At 47.2% G+C, this 14,406-nt stretch overlaps 1 protein-coding gene across 1 annotated transcript in view; it reads left to right on the forward strand.

Moving 5' to 3' along the window:
* Positions 1 to 7,774: 7,774 nt before the first annotated feature.
* The window catches only part of CCDC63 (coiled-coil domain containing 63), a 28,005-nt gene continuing 21,373 nt past the window's right edge, over positions 7,775 to 14,406 (forward strand). The window contains 2 exon segments of the mRNA XM_022598198.2: positions 7,775 to 7,901; positions 10,751 to 10,940. Of these exon segments, the coding sequence (XP_022453906.2) occupies positions 7,843 to 7,901; positions 10,751 to 10,940 (249 nt within the window). The 5' untranslated portion in view covers positions 7,775 to 7,842.

Genomic DNA, 14,406 nt, shown 5'->3' on the forward strand with positions numbered 1-14,406 from the left:
GGGGAACAGATGCTGGAGAGCCAAAAATAAAACCATTTTGAGTTATTTCAGGTGGGTTTCTGATCCTTGTTGTCAAAGACTCACTTGGACAATCAACTTCCTGGTCTGTGGCGAAATGCCTTTGCCCAGCCCCTCTGTATCCCGATTCTGATTTTCTCCTCCGTTCTGTAGACTCAGCTGTCGTCAACATTTCCCACTGCTAGCTCATCGTTTTGGCAAGCTGGCATCTCACTCTGCTCCAAGCCCCGCTGATGGAGCTGAAGATCCCTTTAGCGGAATTGATTCTGGCATGTTTTAATTTAAAAAGCCTTGCACTTCTCTGCATGGAGGCTGCTGAAATCTGTGCCCATAAAAGCAGAGAGTAAATTCTTCTGAGGAAAGCCTATTTTTAACAAGTCCTGAACCTAATTGAACTTAATCATTTTTCAGTCGTTGACACTTGAAATTATGAGTCATTGGGCTATTTATGGAACTGAGGGCTAGAGCAGCCCTTTAAATATCATATAGGTGGTAGATATCAGCTTCCAGAAGAACTTCTCAGGTTTGGAGCTGTGTTTTCACTCAGAATTGTGATAAAGCATGGGTCTCTAGAGACAGCCCTGGGTTCAAATCCTGAATCCCCCACTTACTGCAAAAGTCACTCTATTTTCTCAAGCCTCAGTTTCCTCATCTGTATTGAAAACAATCTTTTTTTTTTTTTTTGGCCGTAATGCATGGCGTGTGGGACCTTAGTTCCCTGACCAAGGACCCGTGCCCCCGGCAGTGGAAGCACGGAGTCCTAACCACTGGACTACCAGGGAATTCCCTCTTCATCTGTAAAATGAGGCTGGCAATACTTGTCCCAAAACATTTTGTGTGAATCATCAAGGCCTGACATGAAGCTGCTTATGATCATTATTTATTCTACTTTTCATTAATATTCATGTTTTCTTGCAGACATGTTAATGTGTTTGATTTTGACATGTTGCCCAAATCCCATTAGTAAAATATAATGTCCCACTAACTTCCCTCATGGTTACAACATGGCTGCCAGCAACATCAGGGGCAACATGCTTCCTTGTGCACCATATCACCTTTCTGAAACCAAAAACACAGTAACTTCTAAAACACATCTTGTCCCAAGAGTTTAGGTATAAGAGAATGGAGAACTTAGTAAGACTGAGCTACTATTCACTCAATGGGTTGGAGGTAAGGTGGAAATCACAGGCATCAAAATTACCCTGGAAAACCAGTACCCCTAATCATTTCCCTTCAGTAATGTGGCTGCTTCTTGAGTTTAGCCCCAGAGGAAGTGGTTGGCTTATGTTTCAGGGCCATTTGTATGAAAAAATGTCTATCTTTAAACCATCAAATGCAGTTAGGCCAGTGAAAAATGCTCATGCCAGGAGTCACAGGTGACCTGGGTCAGACTGGGGTGCCCATGTCAAGCTCACAGAGCATGGGTTGGGTGCTCCTAAAGAAAATCGATGGACAGATTCCTCTGCACCCGTGGTTATTTGTCTCAAGTTATTTCTTTTTTTGCAGAGCAGAAAGATCTGAGTTCTGGACTTCTCTGGTGGTGCAGTGGTTAAGAACCTGGCTGCCAATGCAGGGGACACGGGTTCGAGGCCAGGTCCGGGAAGATCCCACATGCCGCGGAAAACTAAGCCCGTGAGCCACAGCTACTGACCCTGCGCTCTAGAGCCCATGAGCCATAACTACTGAGCCCACGTGCCACAACTACTGAAGCCCATGCAGCACAACTACTGAAGCCCATGTACCTACAGCCTGTGCTCCACAGCAAGAGAAGCCACCGCAATGAGAAGCCCACGCACCACAACGAAAGTAGCCCCCGCTCGCCACAACTAGAGAAAGCCGGCGGGCAGCAACAAAGACCCAAGCAGCCACAGCCAAAAATAAATAAATTTATTTAAAAAAAAAAAAAAGAGAGAGAGAGATCTGGGTTCCTTTGTAGTGTATGTACCCAGCAGGGTTGCTGTAAGTACAGGTAAGTACGGGTGAGATGGGGAGTAGGGAGACAGTGAGAGGACTTGCGGGTGAATGAGAGAGGAGATGGAATGGTGATTGAATGGCAGTGTGAGTGGCCGAGTCAGGGAAAGAGAGCGGTAATTGAGTTAAGAAGTTAGTGGCGTGAGGGTTAGTGGCTAGTCTGGTGAGGGGTCGCCGCGGGGGAAGAGGGGTCGTTGAGGAGTCTGTCGTCCTTCCCCGCTCCCCCCCCCCAAAAAAAACAACTTTTCTCTCACCAGCTGCTCTGGTCCTCTCTTAAGGGCCCTGGACCCTCTTAGCACCTTCCAGGGGAAAACGCCCCGTCTGTGCGAGTCACAAAGGCGCCCGTTCCGGGGTTCCGAGAACGCCCGGACGTGAGAATGGGGGTTGGCTCAAAGCAGCCGCACAGCAATCAGTCCTCCTGGCGCCGTCGGACACGCAGCTGCAGTGGCCGTTGGACACGCGGTGGGAGCTGTCCTGCAGGGCGTCCCTGGTAAGTTTCGCGGCGCGCGCAGCCGCGCCTGCTGCTCCACAGCTCCCCCTGCTGGGGAAAGCAAAGACGTGGCGGCTGCCCCTCTCCCCTTCAGACGTTTAGCTGCCCCTAAACCTGGAAAATATCTTGGCCCCCATGAATTAAACGTAAATAAATTACAGTGTGTAAAATAACTCCAAGGAAAGTACAACAAACTTCCATTTCCCCCTGTAACGATCCCAATTTTTAAAAATCTGTGGGTGTTTCTGGACCTCTGCTTGATTAGTGCTCCAAGCACATGTTTAAACCATGTTATGCATGCAGCCTTGGCTTCATTTTTTTTACAGGATCCTCCTCTCTCAGACTTGGAATTTATAACCCACATAGTGGCCTGTCCCAGGGGCCCTGCAGAGCCCTTCAGGGGTCAGGATTTTCTTTTAAGGTCAGATTGTTAAAATTCAGCAGCAGAGGAGGATCCAGCCTCCTCTACCCCAGCTAATTAAATATTAGACAATAAAGTCTTCTCCCACCTGGGAGGAGACTTTATTCATTTAAATAGCATTTGCTAAGAGCTTATCATGTGCCCAGGACTACAGATACTGTAGTGGATAGACTGAGGTCCGGGGAGTAGGAGGCATGTTTGTGATGCTCCCTGACCTGGACCTCTAGATTTCTTAGCACTTTCCAGCGCACACAGATGGGCAGCTTTGAGATTCCTCCCAGGAACCGCAGACTCAAATTCCTGCTGGCTCCAGGCAGTTACAGGAAATGTGGGAATTGGGGGGAGGAGGAGTTAGGCAATGGGGAGGAATGGAGCCTGCAGCCAGGAGTGTGAGTGCATGACCCATATTCACATCTTAAAACACTGCCTGCTAAAAAGAACTGAAGGCAGGTTGAATTTGCCCTGTGGGCCTCAAGTTTGAGACCCCTGACTAAGAGGGTGGTGTGCCAGGGCCCAGGACACCCTGCAGGTGCTCTCTGAAGGCCCAGCTGTGAGAATGGGGGTCTATCTGTTCCCAGGGAACAGAGTGGGTCCAGCCCACAGAGCACAGAAAGGGAAAAACTTGTGTTGGTGTCTGGAAGCTGGAGAAAAGCCGGTATCCCAGGGGGAGCCTGGTTGTGGGTGTGTGTATGTATCAGCGAAAAGGTAGGAGTTCATGGAGCCTCCAGCTCCTGGGGAAAAACACACAACACAACCAGTTAACTCAAGGGCAAGATAAACTGACACTTGAAAATCCTGATTCACAGACAAGTTACATTCATCAAACACCTGTCATGTGCTAGGCACTGCGCTAAGAGCTTTATATACATTATTTTATGCTGAGTGTGGGGGTGAGCATCCCCATTCTATAGATGAGGAGACTGAGGATCAGAGAGAGAAATCACATTGTCAGTGAATTTCAAGTATACTTTATTTAGTCATGCTTTTAGAAGGGTGCATTACAGATCCACTTAGGATCAAAAGAACCCTTAAACATAGAAAAGCTCCTGCACCATATGAAATCGGAGCTGCACAAAATTCTAGAATTGAAAGAGGTCCTAAAGTGAGTATTCTTTGCCCAAACCTTATCAGTCTAATAAATCCTGCCATAGCCTCTACCCGTACCTTGAGGGCTCTTCCAGAAATGATCAAGCTATGGAACCATAGTCTTTATTCCACTTCCCTGCCTGTGGGAATTTTCCAACATTAGATATTTTCCTTCAAATATGATTTACCAAAAATCAGTTAGTCCTCAAACCCTCTAGAAACCCTCTAGAACATATTAGGGAAACGCCAGAGGTCTTACAGTCTCAGCCACTATATTCTTATCACCCAGCAGATTGAGAATCATTTTCAAGATAGTGGATCATGTAGGGCAGGAATGATCTAGGCTGCAATGAACAAAATACTTGATAAGGGTGCCTTAAACAATAGTGACACTTAGTTATTTCACTTAACGAGAAGCCTAGGGTAGGTGGTTCCAAGGATGGGGCAGTGGCAAAGTGTCAGTGAGGCCCTAAATTTCCCCCCATATTTCTTCTTTGTTCTCTTTAGTGTGACAGTGATATTTCTCCTCCTGGTCACAGGATGGTTGCTCCAGCACCAACCATTGTAACCTTCACAATAATTTCCAAAAGCAAAAGAGAGGGGAACATGGACAAGCTCTTTTTATCACAAAGGAATAGGAATAGACATCTCCTTATGTCTCATTGGCTAGATCTGAGTCACATGTTTATCTTTCAACCAATCATTGACAAAGGGAAATGGGTTACTATGATTAGTGGGAACCAATCATGATTCATCCTCTGGAACTGGGCAGATTGAGGAGGGACAAACTCAGAGTCCTGTTAGGAAAGAAGAAGTCAGAGTGTTCTTAGAGTCATACTAGTTGCTGTAGCAAAGATGCCCCCTCATTTCATTGGCTTAACACAACAGAAATTAATTTCTCTTTTCTGTAACAGTCCAATGAGGATTTCGTGGTTGGCAGGTGACTTCTTCCACAAGCTGATTTAAGAGACCTGTCTTGTGGCTCTGCCCATCTATGGCTGCGCCTAACATAGATATCAGATTGGGAAGAGAGGATGGAAATGTCACATCCACTTCTTAAAAAGTCATGGTCTGGAAGTGACACACCTCTCTGCTCACATCCCATGGCTGAGAATTCGTAGCTCTGTCTGGATTCAGGAGGAGCTGGGAAGTGTAACCCCTGGCTAGGCAACTACCTTAGCAACAACCCTTCATGAAGGAGAAGTGACTGTTGGAAGGCGATTAACTCGTCTCTTACAGGCTGATCTTCTTACATCCCTGCTTTTAAGGAACATCTTGGCTTTTCCAGACCTCTTGGCCAGTCACTTCCCAGTGGTTACTGCCGCCTACACTAGACCACACATCAGTCTCTGAACACTCCTTTTATTCACTTGCTTCTCAGCCTTTGCCCAGGCAGTTCTCTTTACCCCAAATTCCTTCCCCACTTTTCTTCTCTGCATGGTGAACTCCTATTAATCCTTCAAAACCCAAATTGAAAATCATCTCCTTTTTGCAGCCTTTTCCACTATTTTGCCCTGGGCAGGGTTCATACCACCTTGAAGGTTAACTTATCCCTGAATTCCCTACAATGTTTAGCACATAGTAGGGGCTTAGTTTTTATGCTAAAGAGATCTAGGTACTTCAGGCATGAGAACTCATTTGGTTGCAAGTGACAGAAAACTCATCTCGCATTGCTTTAGGAGAATATGTTGGTTCATGTAATTGGACATGACCCAGAGGTATCTTCAGGCTTGGCTATATCCAGGGGCTCAGATGATTCCCCTACGGTTCAATTTCTCTTGATTTTGTCTTCTGTCCTCAGTGATAGCTTTATTCTCAGGCTCCCTGAAGAGGCAAGATGGCTGCCAGCCACTCCCAACCTCATTCACATAGGTTAAAGTGCAGCAGGAAACAGAGTTTCTCTCTTCCTGTGTGTGCAAGCTTAAATTCCACTATTCACTCTGCTTGGACTAGGCAAGGTCATGTGCCCATTCCTGAACTGATCACTCAGGCCAGGGGGCTGGAATTATGCAGATTGGCCAGGGATCTGGCACTCTGATTGACCCATCCAGAGTCATAGGTTGCAATCCAGAAGTTGATGGAGTGGGGTCAACCTCAGGGGCGCAAAAAATGACCAGGAGTAAGGGAGGGAGTGGCTTCCCACTGGAAATTCCAGGTATTGCTACCAGGAGACAGAGGAATGCTGGATGCCCCGTAAGCCCACATAATTTTTTTTTTTTTTTTTTTTTTTTGTGGTAAGCGGGCCTCTCACTGTTGTGGCCTCTCCCGTTGCGGAGCACAGGCTCCGGACGCGCAGGCTCAGCGGCCATGGCTCACGGGCCCAGCCGCTCTGTGGCATGTGGGATCTTTCCAGACCGGGGCACGAACCCCTGTCCCCTGCATCGGCAGGCGGACTCTCAACCACTGTGCCACCAGGGAAGCCCACACATAAATATTTTTTATGCTGAACCTTCATCCTATGAAAAGACCCATATCGCACCACATCGTAACAGCCACTGTTTACTGAGGACTTACCTTGTGCCAGGCTTAGTGCCTTACATGCTGAACAACCTGTGAAGTGGCTTCTAGAATTTCTCCTATTTTCCAGATGAGGAAACCAAGGCCCAGAGAACTGAAATGACTTGCTCAAACTTAACAAGTGGCCAAGGAGGAATTTTTGCTGAGATCTGATGGTTGACACAGCAATGCTTTAAACCACTGCACTGTAGGACCCCTCAGTGGGTGGCAAAGCTAGAATTTTCTTGTTTAAGAATCTAGCTCCTAAAGCCTGGGAGTTGGGGTGCAGTGGATCTTACAGCCCCATAGGGCTCAGAGGGTTAGCATTGTCACCTTCTTTGAATACCTAATGTCTCTCAGTACTACTGGCTCCTGCTTTAAAAGCGGGGGGGGGAGTGTTCCCACAGCTGAAGCTGGGCGAATTTCGATGTAACCCCATCAGAGGAGACACTGCCCTGATGCCATCTTGCCCCTCTTCTTTGGGAACACAAGGAGCAAGAGGGTAACAGACATGCCAGAACCATCTGCCTGGCTCCTAATAATAAATCATGAGAGGAACAGGTTTCAGGCAAACATTGCTTTAAAAAAAAAAAAGCCACTTCTCACACCCGGGCAGCCATCTGCCGTGTCCTCCTCGTGTGCCAAGCTGTGGGAGGAGGAAGGTCTGCGGGGGGTGGGGAAGGGAGAGGGTGCTGCCGGGTCCTGCACCACCAGCAGGAGTGGCTCACAAGTTCTCTTCCTTTTGCCACTGTGGACAGGTATCGCAGAGAGAGAAAGGAGCACTTGCTAGCTTTGACCTTCCTGGATACAATGTCTGAGCAGAGCGAAAGCACAATTCCTTCAAGATGCTGACGGTGGGTAACAGTAGCTCCTACATACAGAGGGCTTACTATGGGGTCAGGCATTGTGCGGTCCTCTGTACACGTATTAACTCATCTAATCCTGACAACAAATCTATGTGTGCCCATTTTATAGATGAGAGACTGGAGACTCAGAGATGTTAAGTGACTCACCCAAGGTCACACAGCAAGGCCACCTCTTCAGTATGCAATAATGAGGTCCAGCTTCCTCTCCACCCTGGCAACCCAGGGTGGGTTTTCCATGTAACACCTAAGCAGTTGACATTACCCAAGGGTGGTCTTCCTACTCCAGCCCTGCCCCAAGCACTCTTCTTGCCCTCCATCCTTAAGCTGAAATGTGGGCTTTTCTAGTCACCTAACCTGTTGCTTAACACTCACCCTGTCTCACTCAAAAGAAGCACAGAAGAAAAGACCCTGAAAATTCCCAGGAACCTTCGGAGAAGACCAAAGAGCAGCTGGCTGAGGCAGAGCTTCGGAAGCTGAGGCAGCAGTTCTGGAAGATGGTGGACAGTCGGAAATCCTTTAACTTCTGCTCCCAGCAGAAGATCACAAACCAGCAGTAAGTGACGCTCAGAGTTCTCTACTGAGTGAACTTGGAGACAATTTTGGGTTTGGTTTCATGGGGCTTGCCTTCTGATGGGGTCTGGGGCAGGAACCCACTTGGGATAGCTTCAGTGGGGAGAGGAGATTTATTCTCAGAGTTCAGGGAGTCTCAGGGACTCCAAGGGGAGCAGCGCACCCATGTCTCAGGGAAGGACCCAAACAAGAAAGTGATTCTGGTTCCTGTTTCTTTCAACACATGGGTTTTGTTCTTTCCTCTCTGAATCTCAGCCGTGGCTGGTGGGAGATGGCTGCCTCCAATTCTTGAGCGACCAAAGGCCACACAGAGAGACTGTTCTTAGTCAATTCCAATCCCAAAATTCCCAGGAGAGGGAGAATCTGATTGGCTTATCTTGGGTCTGGTGTCTACTTCTGGCCCAATCAGCTGTGGCCTGGGGGGGCTGAGCCATAGGACAAAAAATAGCTATGGGTATCCCCAGCGGTTCTAGCAGTAAAGATGGGGAGTTCCCAGAGAAGGGGAAATCACCAGTCGGTGGATACCCCAAAGGACGTTTCCTGCTTGTGCGTTATTATGGGATCTGCAGGCCTGAATATTTGAAATTGAGTTGCCCTAGAAATTATGGCGTGTATAGTTTCTTTGGGCAACAGAAAGGTGTTCCCTGAGGTTGAATAAACAAACATTAAACAAGCATTCTTAGATTCCGTCCAAAGAAATGTGATTCCTTAACCACATTCATAATGTTTATACAGGCAGTAACTGCCTATTGTTAGAAAGAAAATTTTACTGTTAGATGATGTGTGAAGTTCAGAGGATAGGGAAAAGGGGTTCTTTAGATTTTCCATGGATTGGCTCACTCAGAGCCACTGCTAGTCCATGTGGGATCATTACGTGAATTAGAAAAAGGCACCCTTTCTCAAAGACCCTTTACTGCCATCTGCTGGAAACATTGTCATTATGTAGGGATTTTGTTAAAACAAGACAAAGTGTCTCGCAGAAAAGTGGAGTAAATCAACAAATCAATGATATGTTTTCAAGCAGATGGTGCTCCCTTGGGCTGTGCAGTCCACAACCTGCACATCTGTGCTGGTGACCCTGATTCACAGCCTACCCTTGGTGGGCATCAGGAAATGCCTACTTCTTGATGTGGCTTCAGTTTTTCTTGAATCTTACTTACCCTTCTGCATCTCACTCTACCCCGATCCATTTGATCTGGTTTCACTGTGGTGGAACTGAAGGGGAGGAGAGTGGAAGAGAACTGGGGTGAGGTGAGTGAGGTGCTTAGGGCGTAATATTTAAGGAGGTGCTTTTCCCTAGCGCAGACCCTGCACCTATACCACCCTGAAAATGAAGACCTCCTTAAATTTTGGGGCACCTCACTCCCCTCACTGCAGTCCCAGCCCTGCCTAAAGACGGACAAACCTTCCTTTTGCTTTTCCGATCTTACTGCACCCCCGAAAGCCTAACTCTGACTTACTATCCGGCTCTCTCTCTCTCTTTTCTCTGCACCTTAGCAAAGACCCCTCCAAGAGGGGCTTAAGGGGAGAAAAGTCCCAAGGGCCAGGTTTAGAAGACAAGATGCTCTAGAACTGGGCATGCACTCCAGTGGTTGTTAGCAACATGTGGCTATTTACATTTGCAATTTATTAAAATAAATAAAATTAGAAATTCAGTTCTTCAGTTGCACCAGCCACGTTTCAAGTGCTCAATAGCCACACGTGCCTGATGGATGCTGTCGGACAGCGCAACTAGAGAACGTTTGCATCACTGCAAAATGGTCTACTGGACAGCGCTGCTTTAGAACATCAGTCAGCAAACGGTGGCCAATGGGCCAAGTCTGAGTGGCTGCCTGTTTTTGTAAATAAAGTTTTATTGGCACACAGCCACGCCTCTTCATTTTTGTGTTGTCTAAGATTGCTTTGTTGAGTAGTTGCAACAGAGACCCTCTGGCGTGCAAAACCTAAAGTATTTACTCTTTGGCCCTTTATAGAAAAAGCTTTGCAGACCCCGCCCTTGAACATTCTTTGCTGTTCTAGAGTGGCGCTTCCAAAACTTTAAAGTGCATACAGGTCACTTGAGGATCTTGTTACAAAGCAGATTCTGATTCAGTAGGTCCTGGGTTGAGACCTGAGCTGCTGCATTTCTCCAAGCTTCCAAAGGGCATTGAGGCAGCTAGTCTGCAAACCGCACTGAGCAGCAGGAATAGGCTGCCCAGACTTTGCCAGAAACTTGGCCTCTGTACCATTTCCTGTTGCTCAGTTGCCATGCAGTCGCCTGAGTCTTCTTTTCTCTTTTAGAAATCCCTGGTTGCTCACGTCCCCGACACCCTCTCTTCTCCAGAGCAGACAGAGGAAGAGAAGGAGACTCATGTCAGCCAATTTCATAAATCAGTAGCCCCTGAGTAGAAAAGTTGGTGGGGGTTAGAGGTTCCTGTGCAGTCTGTGTTGACGCACAATTGAAAGATCCTGCCTCATGGGTTTGCCTCTTATTACCAGAGATAACTGGCTGTAAAGCCAGAAAAGAAAGTCTGCAAAACCAGACAGATGTCAGTGAACTTGGGGGCTCTCACCATGACTAGGTAATGGGTTTTGACAGGCACAGCTGCAAATTGTTCTGAGGAGTAAAACAAAAATGCCACTCAGAGAAGGGCAGAGCAGTAGAAGTTGCAGTGAACTGGGTCAAAGGACATCTGAGTTCTGGACCTGGGTTGGAGACCTTGGGTGAGTCTCTTCCACTTGCTGGGGTGGGAAGTACCCCTCTGAGTCTCCTTTCAGGACCAAGGGGCCTGGAGTGTCTGATCCAGGCAAACTCAGGGGTTCAGGGTTAATCACATGCTGCTTTCCCAACAGCAAGGAAATCAAGACCCTGCAGGAGGAGCAGGAGGAGATCACCCTGCTTTTGAATCTCATCAAGTCCTCCAGGAACTTGGATCTGAATGAGAAAAACTACATGGAGCTGTGTTTCCTGCTGCAAACCAAGGAGGACTACGAGGCCCTGATTAAATCGATGAAAGTGCTGTTGGCTGAACTGGATGAGAAGGTGTGGTCTTTCTCTTAAAGGGTTAACCAGAACACCGAGCAAGGGGAAGGAGTGCAGGAGGTGTACTCCCCACCATACCCCCACCGTTGGCTTTTCTAAACGTGACTGTGGTCACTGTCTCCACCACCATTGTAACCCCTGATCTCTCAGCTCTATTGATCCATTTCCTCACTGTGGTCTCCACTGCCTCCCCATTACAGTAAGACTAAATGCCCCAATCCTTACTGTATCAGTCAGGAGAGGTTAGGTTATGCTGCAGTAACAAAATTCCCTCTCCCCAACTCAGTGGTTTAAAACAACAAAGGTTTCTTTCCCATTCATGGTTTATGTCTATTGTGGATTGGCTAGGGGCTCTTATATCCTCTCATCCTGGGGCCAGGCTAATGGGATAGCCCCCATCTTGAACATTGCCAGGTACTGTGGTAGAAAAAAGTGAGTCCTGAGGGTCTCACACTGGCAGTTGAATGCTCCAGTGACATGTGTCACTTCTGCTCATGACTCATTGGCTCAAGATAGTCTACCAAACCCGTAGTTTGGTAGACTATCTTGACCCAAAATAGTCAACTCTACCCATTCACAAAAGGGCCTAGGAAGTGCAACCCTCATGGATCCAGAAAGCAAAGAGCTAGAGACATTTGCTATACAGTGTTAATCCCTTACTATCGTTTGAAAGACCCTGCCTATCCCTCTAGGCTCATCCCATGTCATTTCTTCCTTAACTCTTCACACTCCAGCTGCAAAAGACTTCTTTCTTTCTTTCAAATAATGCTGAGCCTTTTCTCACCTCAGGGCCTTTGCACATGCTCCCCACACTGCCTTAACCTAGTTGCTTATCTTTATGTCTCAGCCTGAAGGTGACTTTCTCAGGGAGGCCTTCTCTATGCCCTCTCTCTGGTTTAAAGTATATGCCCCTGGTGTTAGTTTCTTGGCCAGGAACAAATAGCACACTCTGTAGGGTACTCGGACGAGTAGGGCGTTCTGGAACATGGAGTAAATACCTCAACCTCTCTTTCTTCTCACCTCTGACCCCAACTACAAGGAAGCCATTGTGGATCCTTCCCGGTTAGCTTCCTGGAGCACAGAGCAGGGTGGAGAGTAGATCTTGGGGGGCAAATAGAAGATCCCAGCACACCCTCTATCCTCTTTCATGTCACCCCATGGCACCTCCTTCACAGTACCTTTCACGGTGGTAATTATGCCTTAATATGGGTGTTGTCTAATGTCTCCCTAACCTGTCACCTGCGTGAGTCTGTTTTGTTCCCTACTGTACCCCCTGTTCCTATCCCAGTGTCCAGCACCTAGCAGGTCCTCAATAAATATTTACTGACTGAATGAATCTGGAAATCTCATTACACCTTTCCTCTGCTTCAAATTCTTCAGTAATTTCCAACTCTTGCTGTGATAAGGGCCCAAGTTCCTGGTGTAATTTGCCGGCTCTGCTGCCTCAGCCCCTCCTGCCTCTTCCACCTTCTCTCCTGCCTCCTTCTCCTCTGTGCTCCATCCACACTGGCTGCCTTCATGGATCCACAGTGCTGTCTCTCACCTCCAGACCTTTGCACATGCTGTTCCCCCTGCCTGGAGTGATGTTCCCCGTCCTCTCTGCTTGGGGGAGTCTTATTCATCCTTTGTGTCTCAGCTCAAATGCTGTTTCTGCAAGATAGTTGTCCCCTCATCTTTCTCTGCTACATGCCCCTACTGTGTGTGTGCAAATTACCATCTATCTCCCCTCTCCTAGGGCTCATCATGCTTCCTGGCTTGTTTCCAGTCCTAGATTGTAGGTTCCCTGAGGGCAGGGACCACTCTGTCTTGGTTACCATCATACCCCTGTTGTCTGGCACCAAGCAGGGGCTTAATAAAACTGATGAATGAGTGAATGAATGAATGAGTGAACAAACATATGAATGTATGAGAAAGGAGGCAATAAAAGTAAAGAAGAAAAATGGGGATGTGGATTCTCAGAAACATTAGAAAAGGCAACCTAGTTTTGGAATCCTCCAAAGAGTACGGCACTCACTGCCCAACACAAAAACCCACTTGGTCTAATTCCATCTCAGCGCAGGCAGCTCCCAGAATCCCCTCCTGCTGTGTCCACCACACAATGCCCAGAGCTTTGTCCTTTCAAGGGGTCACTGGAGGTGAGGATATCACTGGGCCCTGCTTAGCCTCACAAAATAATTAATAAGCTGATGCCTTCCTGCTGAGCATCTAGTGTAGGCAACGTATTTCCCCATCAGCCACAGCCTTGGCTAATGTCTCCCATTGGGCTGAAGCCTAATTACTTTCAGCATCACAAAAGCAGCGTCTGACATAAAGGTGCCAAAGGGAATACAGCTCTGAATTTAATCACAAGAGCTGATGCCACAGCTTCCTTTGGCAAGGAGGTGGAGCCCTAGGACTCTGGGGGTCAACTCAGGCTAGGGCAGGCATCCTTTCAGAGCATGTGATGCCACACCTAATATATGGTGGAGGATGCTGCTCTCCCATATATCAAGTCATTTGTTTTATTTCATAAGAGAGCTGGAGGGGGTTTGTGTTGAGGATGCTGCCTTGTGCATAGAACAGGAGAGGAGAACAGAGTAGAATAGGAACCTGACTTGACTTGAATCTGACTTTGTCAGTACTGATGAAATAATTTGTTTTTGCTGTGAGGGAGTTTGTGGGGGAGTGTGTGTGTGTTCCAGCTAACGTCCAAATCCTGGCTAATATCAATCATAAACAGCATTCATATACCTTACCAGTTTTGTGAGACCCAGTGGTTCCCTTGGTGCCTGATCTTTTGCTTGAGAATGTGTTGGGCTGCAAGTATTGATAATAGAATTCTTGACTGGAAGCAACTGGGAGAAGAGAGGTTTGTTTTTCTCACTTAATATGATGTCTGACTAGAAATAGGCCATCCCAGGGATGGTTTAGCAGCTCTACAATGATGGGTTCTTCTTTTTCTCTATGACTCTCTTGACCAGCCTTCCCCTCATGGTCACAAGATGGGTGCCAAAGCTTAGCTAGTATAATGTCTCATATAATTGCATTCAAAAATAGGAAGAAAGGATGGGAAGTTTTTGTACATGATATTCTCTTCTTATGAGAGGGAGAATATTTTACAAAATTCCTCCAGCAGATTTTCTCTGATTGGCCAGGGCTAGGGTATATGCCCCGTTCCTTGGCCAATCACGAGCAAAGGGAAATGGAATTTCTGTAATTGCTTTGGGGTAGACCAGGAGCAGCAGATTACGGTGCAAGCACCAAGTCTGGTCTGTTTGTTTATGGCCCTCCAGCAAAGAATGGTTTTTACATCTTAAAAGTTTACTTTTTAAATGGTTATGTGAGTACCTACATACTAATCTCTTCGTCCTTGAAGCCTAAAATATTTACTATTTAGCCCTTTAAGATAAAGTTTCCCAACCCCTAGTTGAGACCAATGATGATTTATCCCTTGGGTTTGGGGGCAGAGCCCACCTTCCCTAAGTAG

Source organism: Delphinapterus leucas, chromosome 14, assembly GCF_059928025.1.
Source record: "Delphinapterus leucas isolate spDelLeu-1000000601 "Yukka" chromosome 14, BTC_Dleu_Yukka2, whole genome shotgun sequence".
In the NCBI taxonomy this organism is placed as follows: Eukaryota; Metazoa; Chordata; class Mammalia; order Artiodactyla; family Monodontidae; genus Delphinapterus; species Delphinapterus leucas.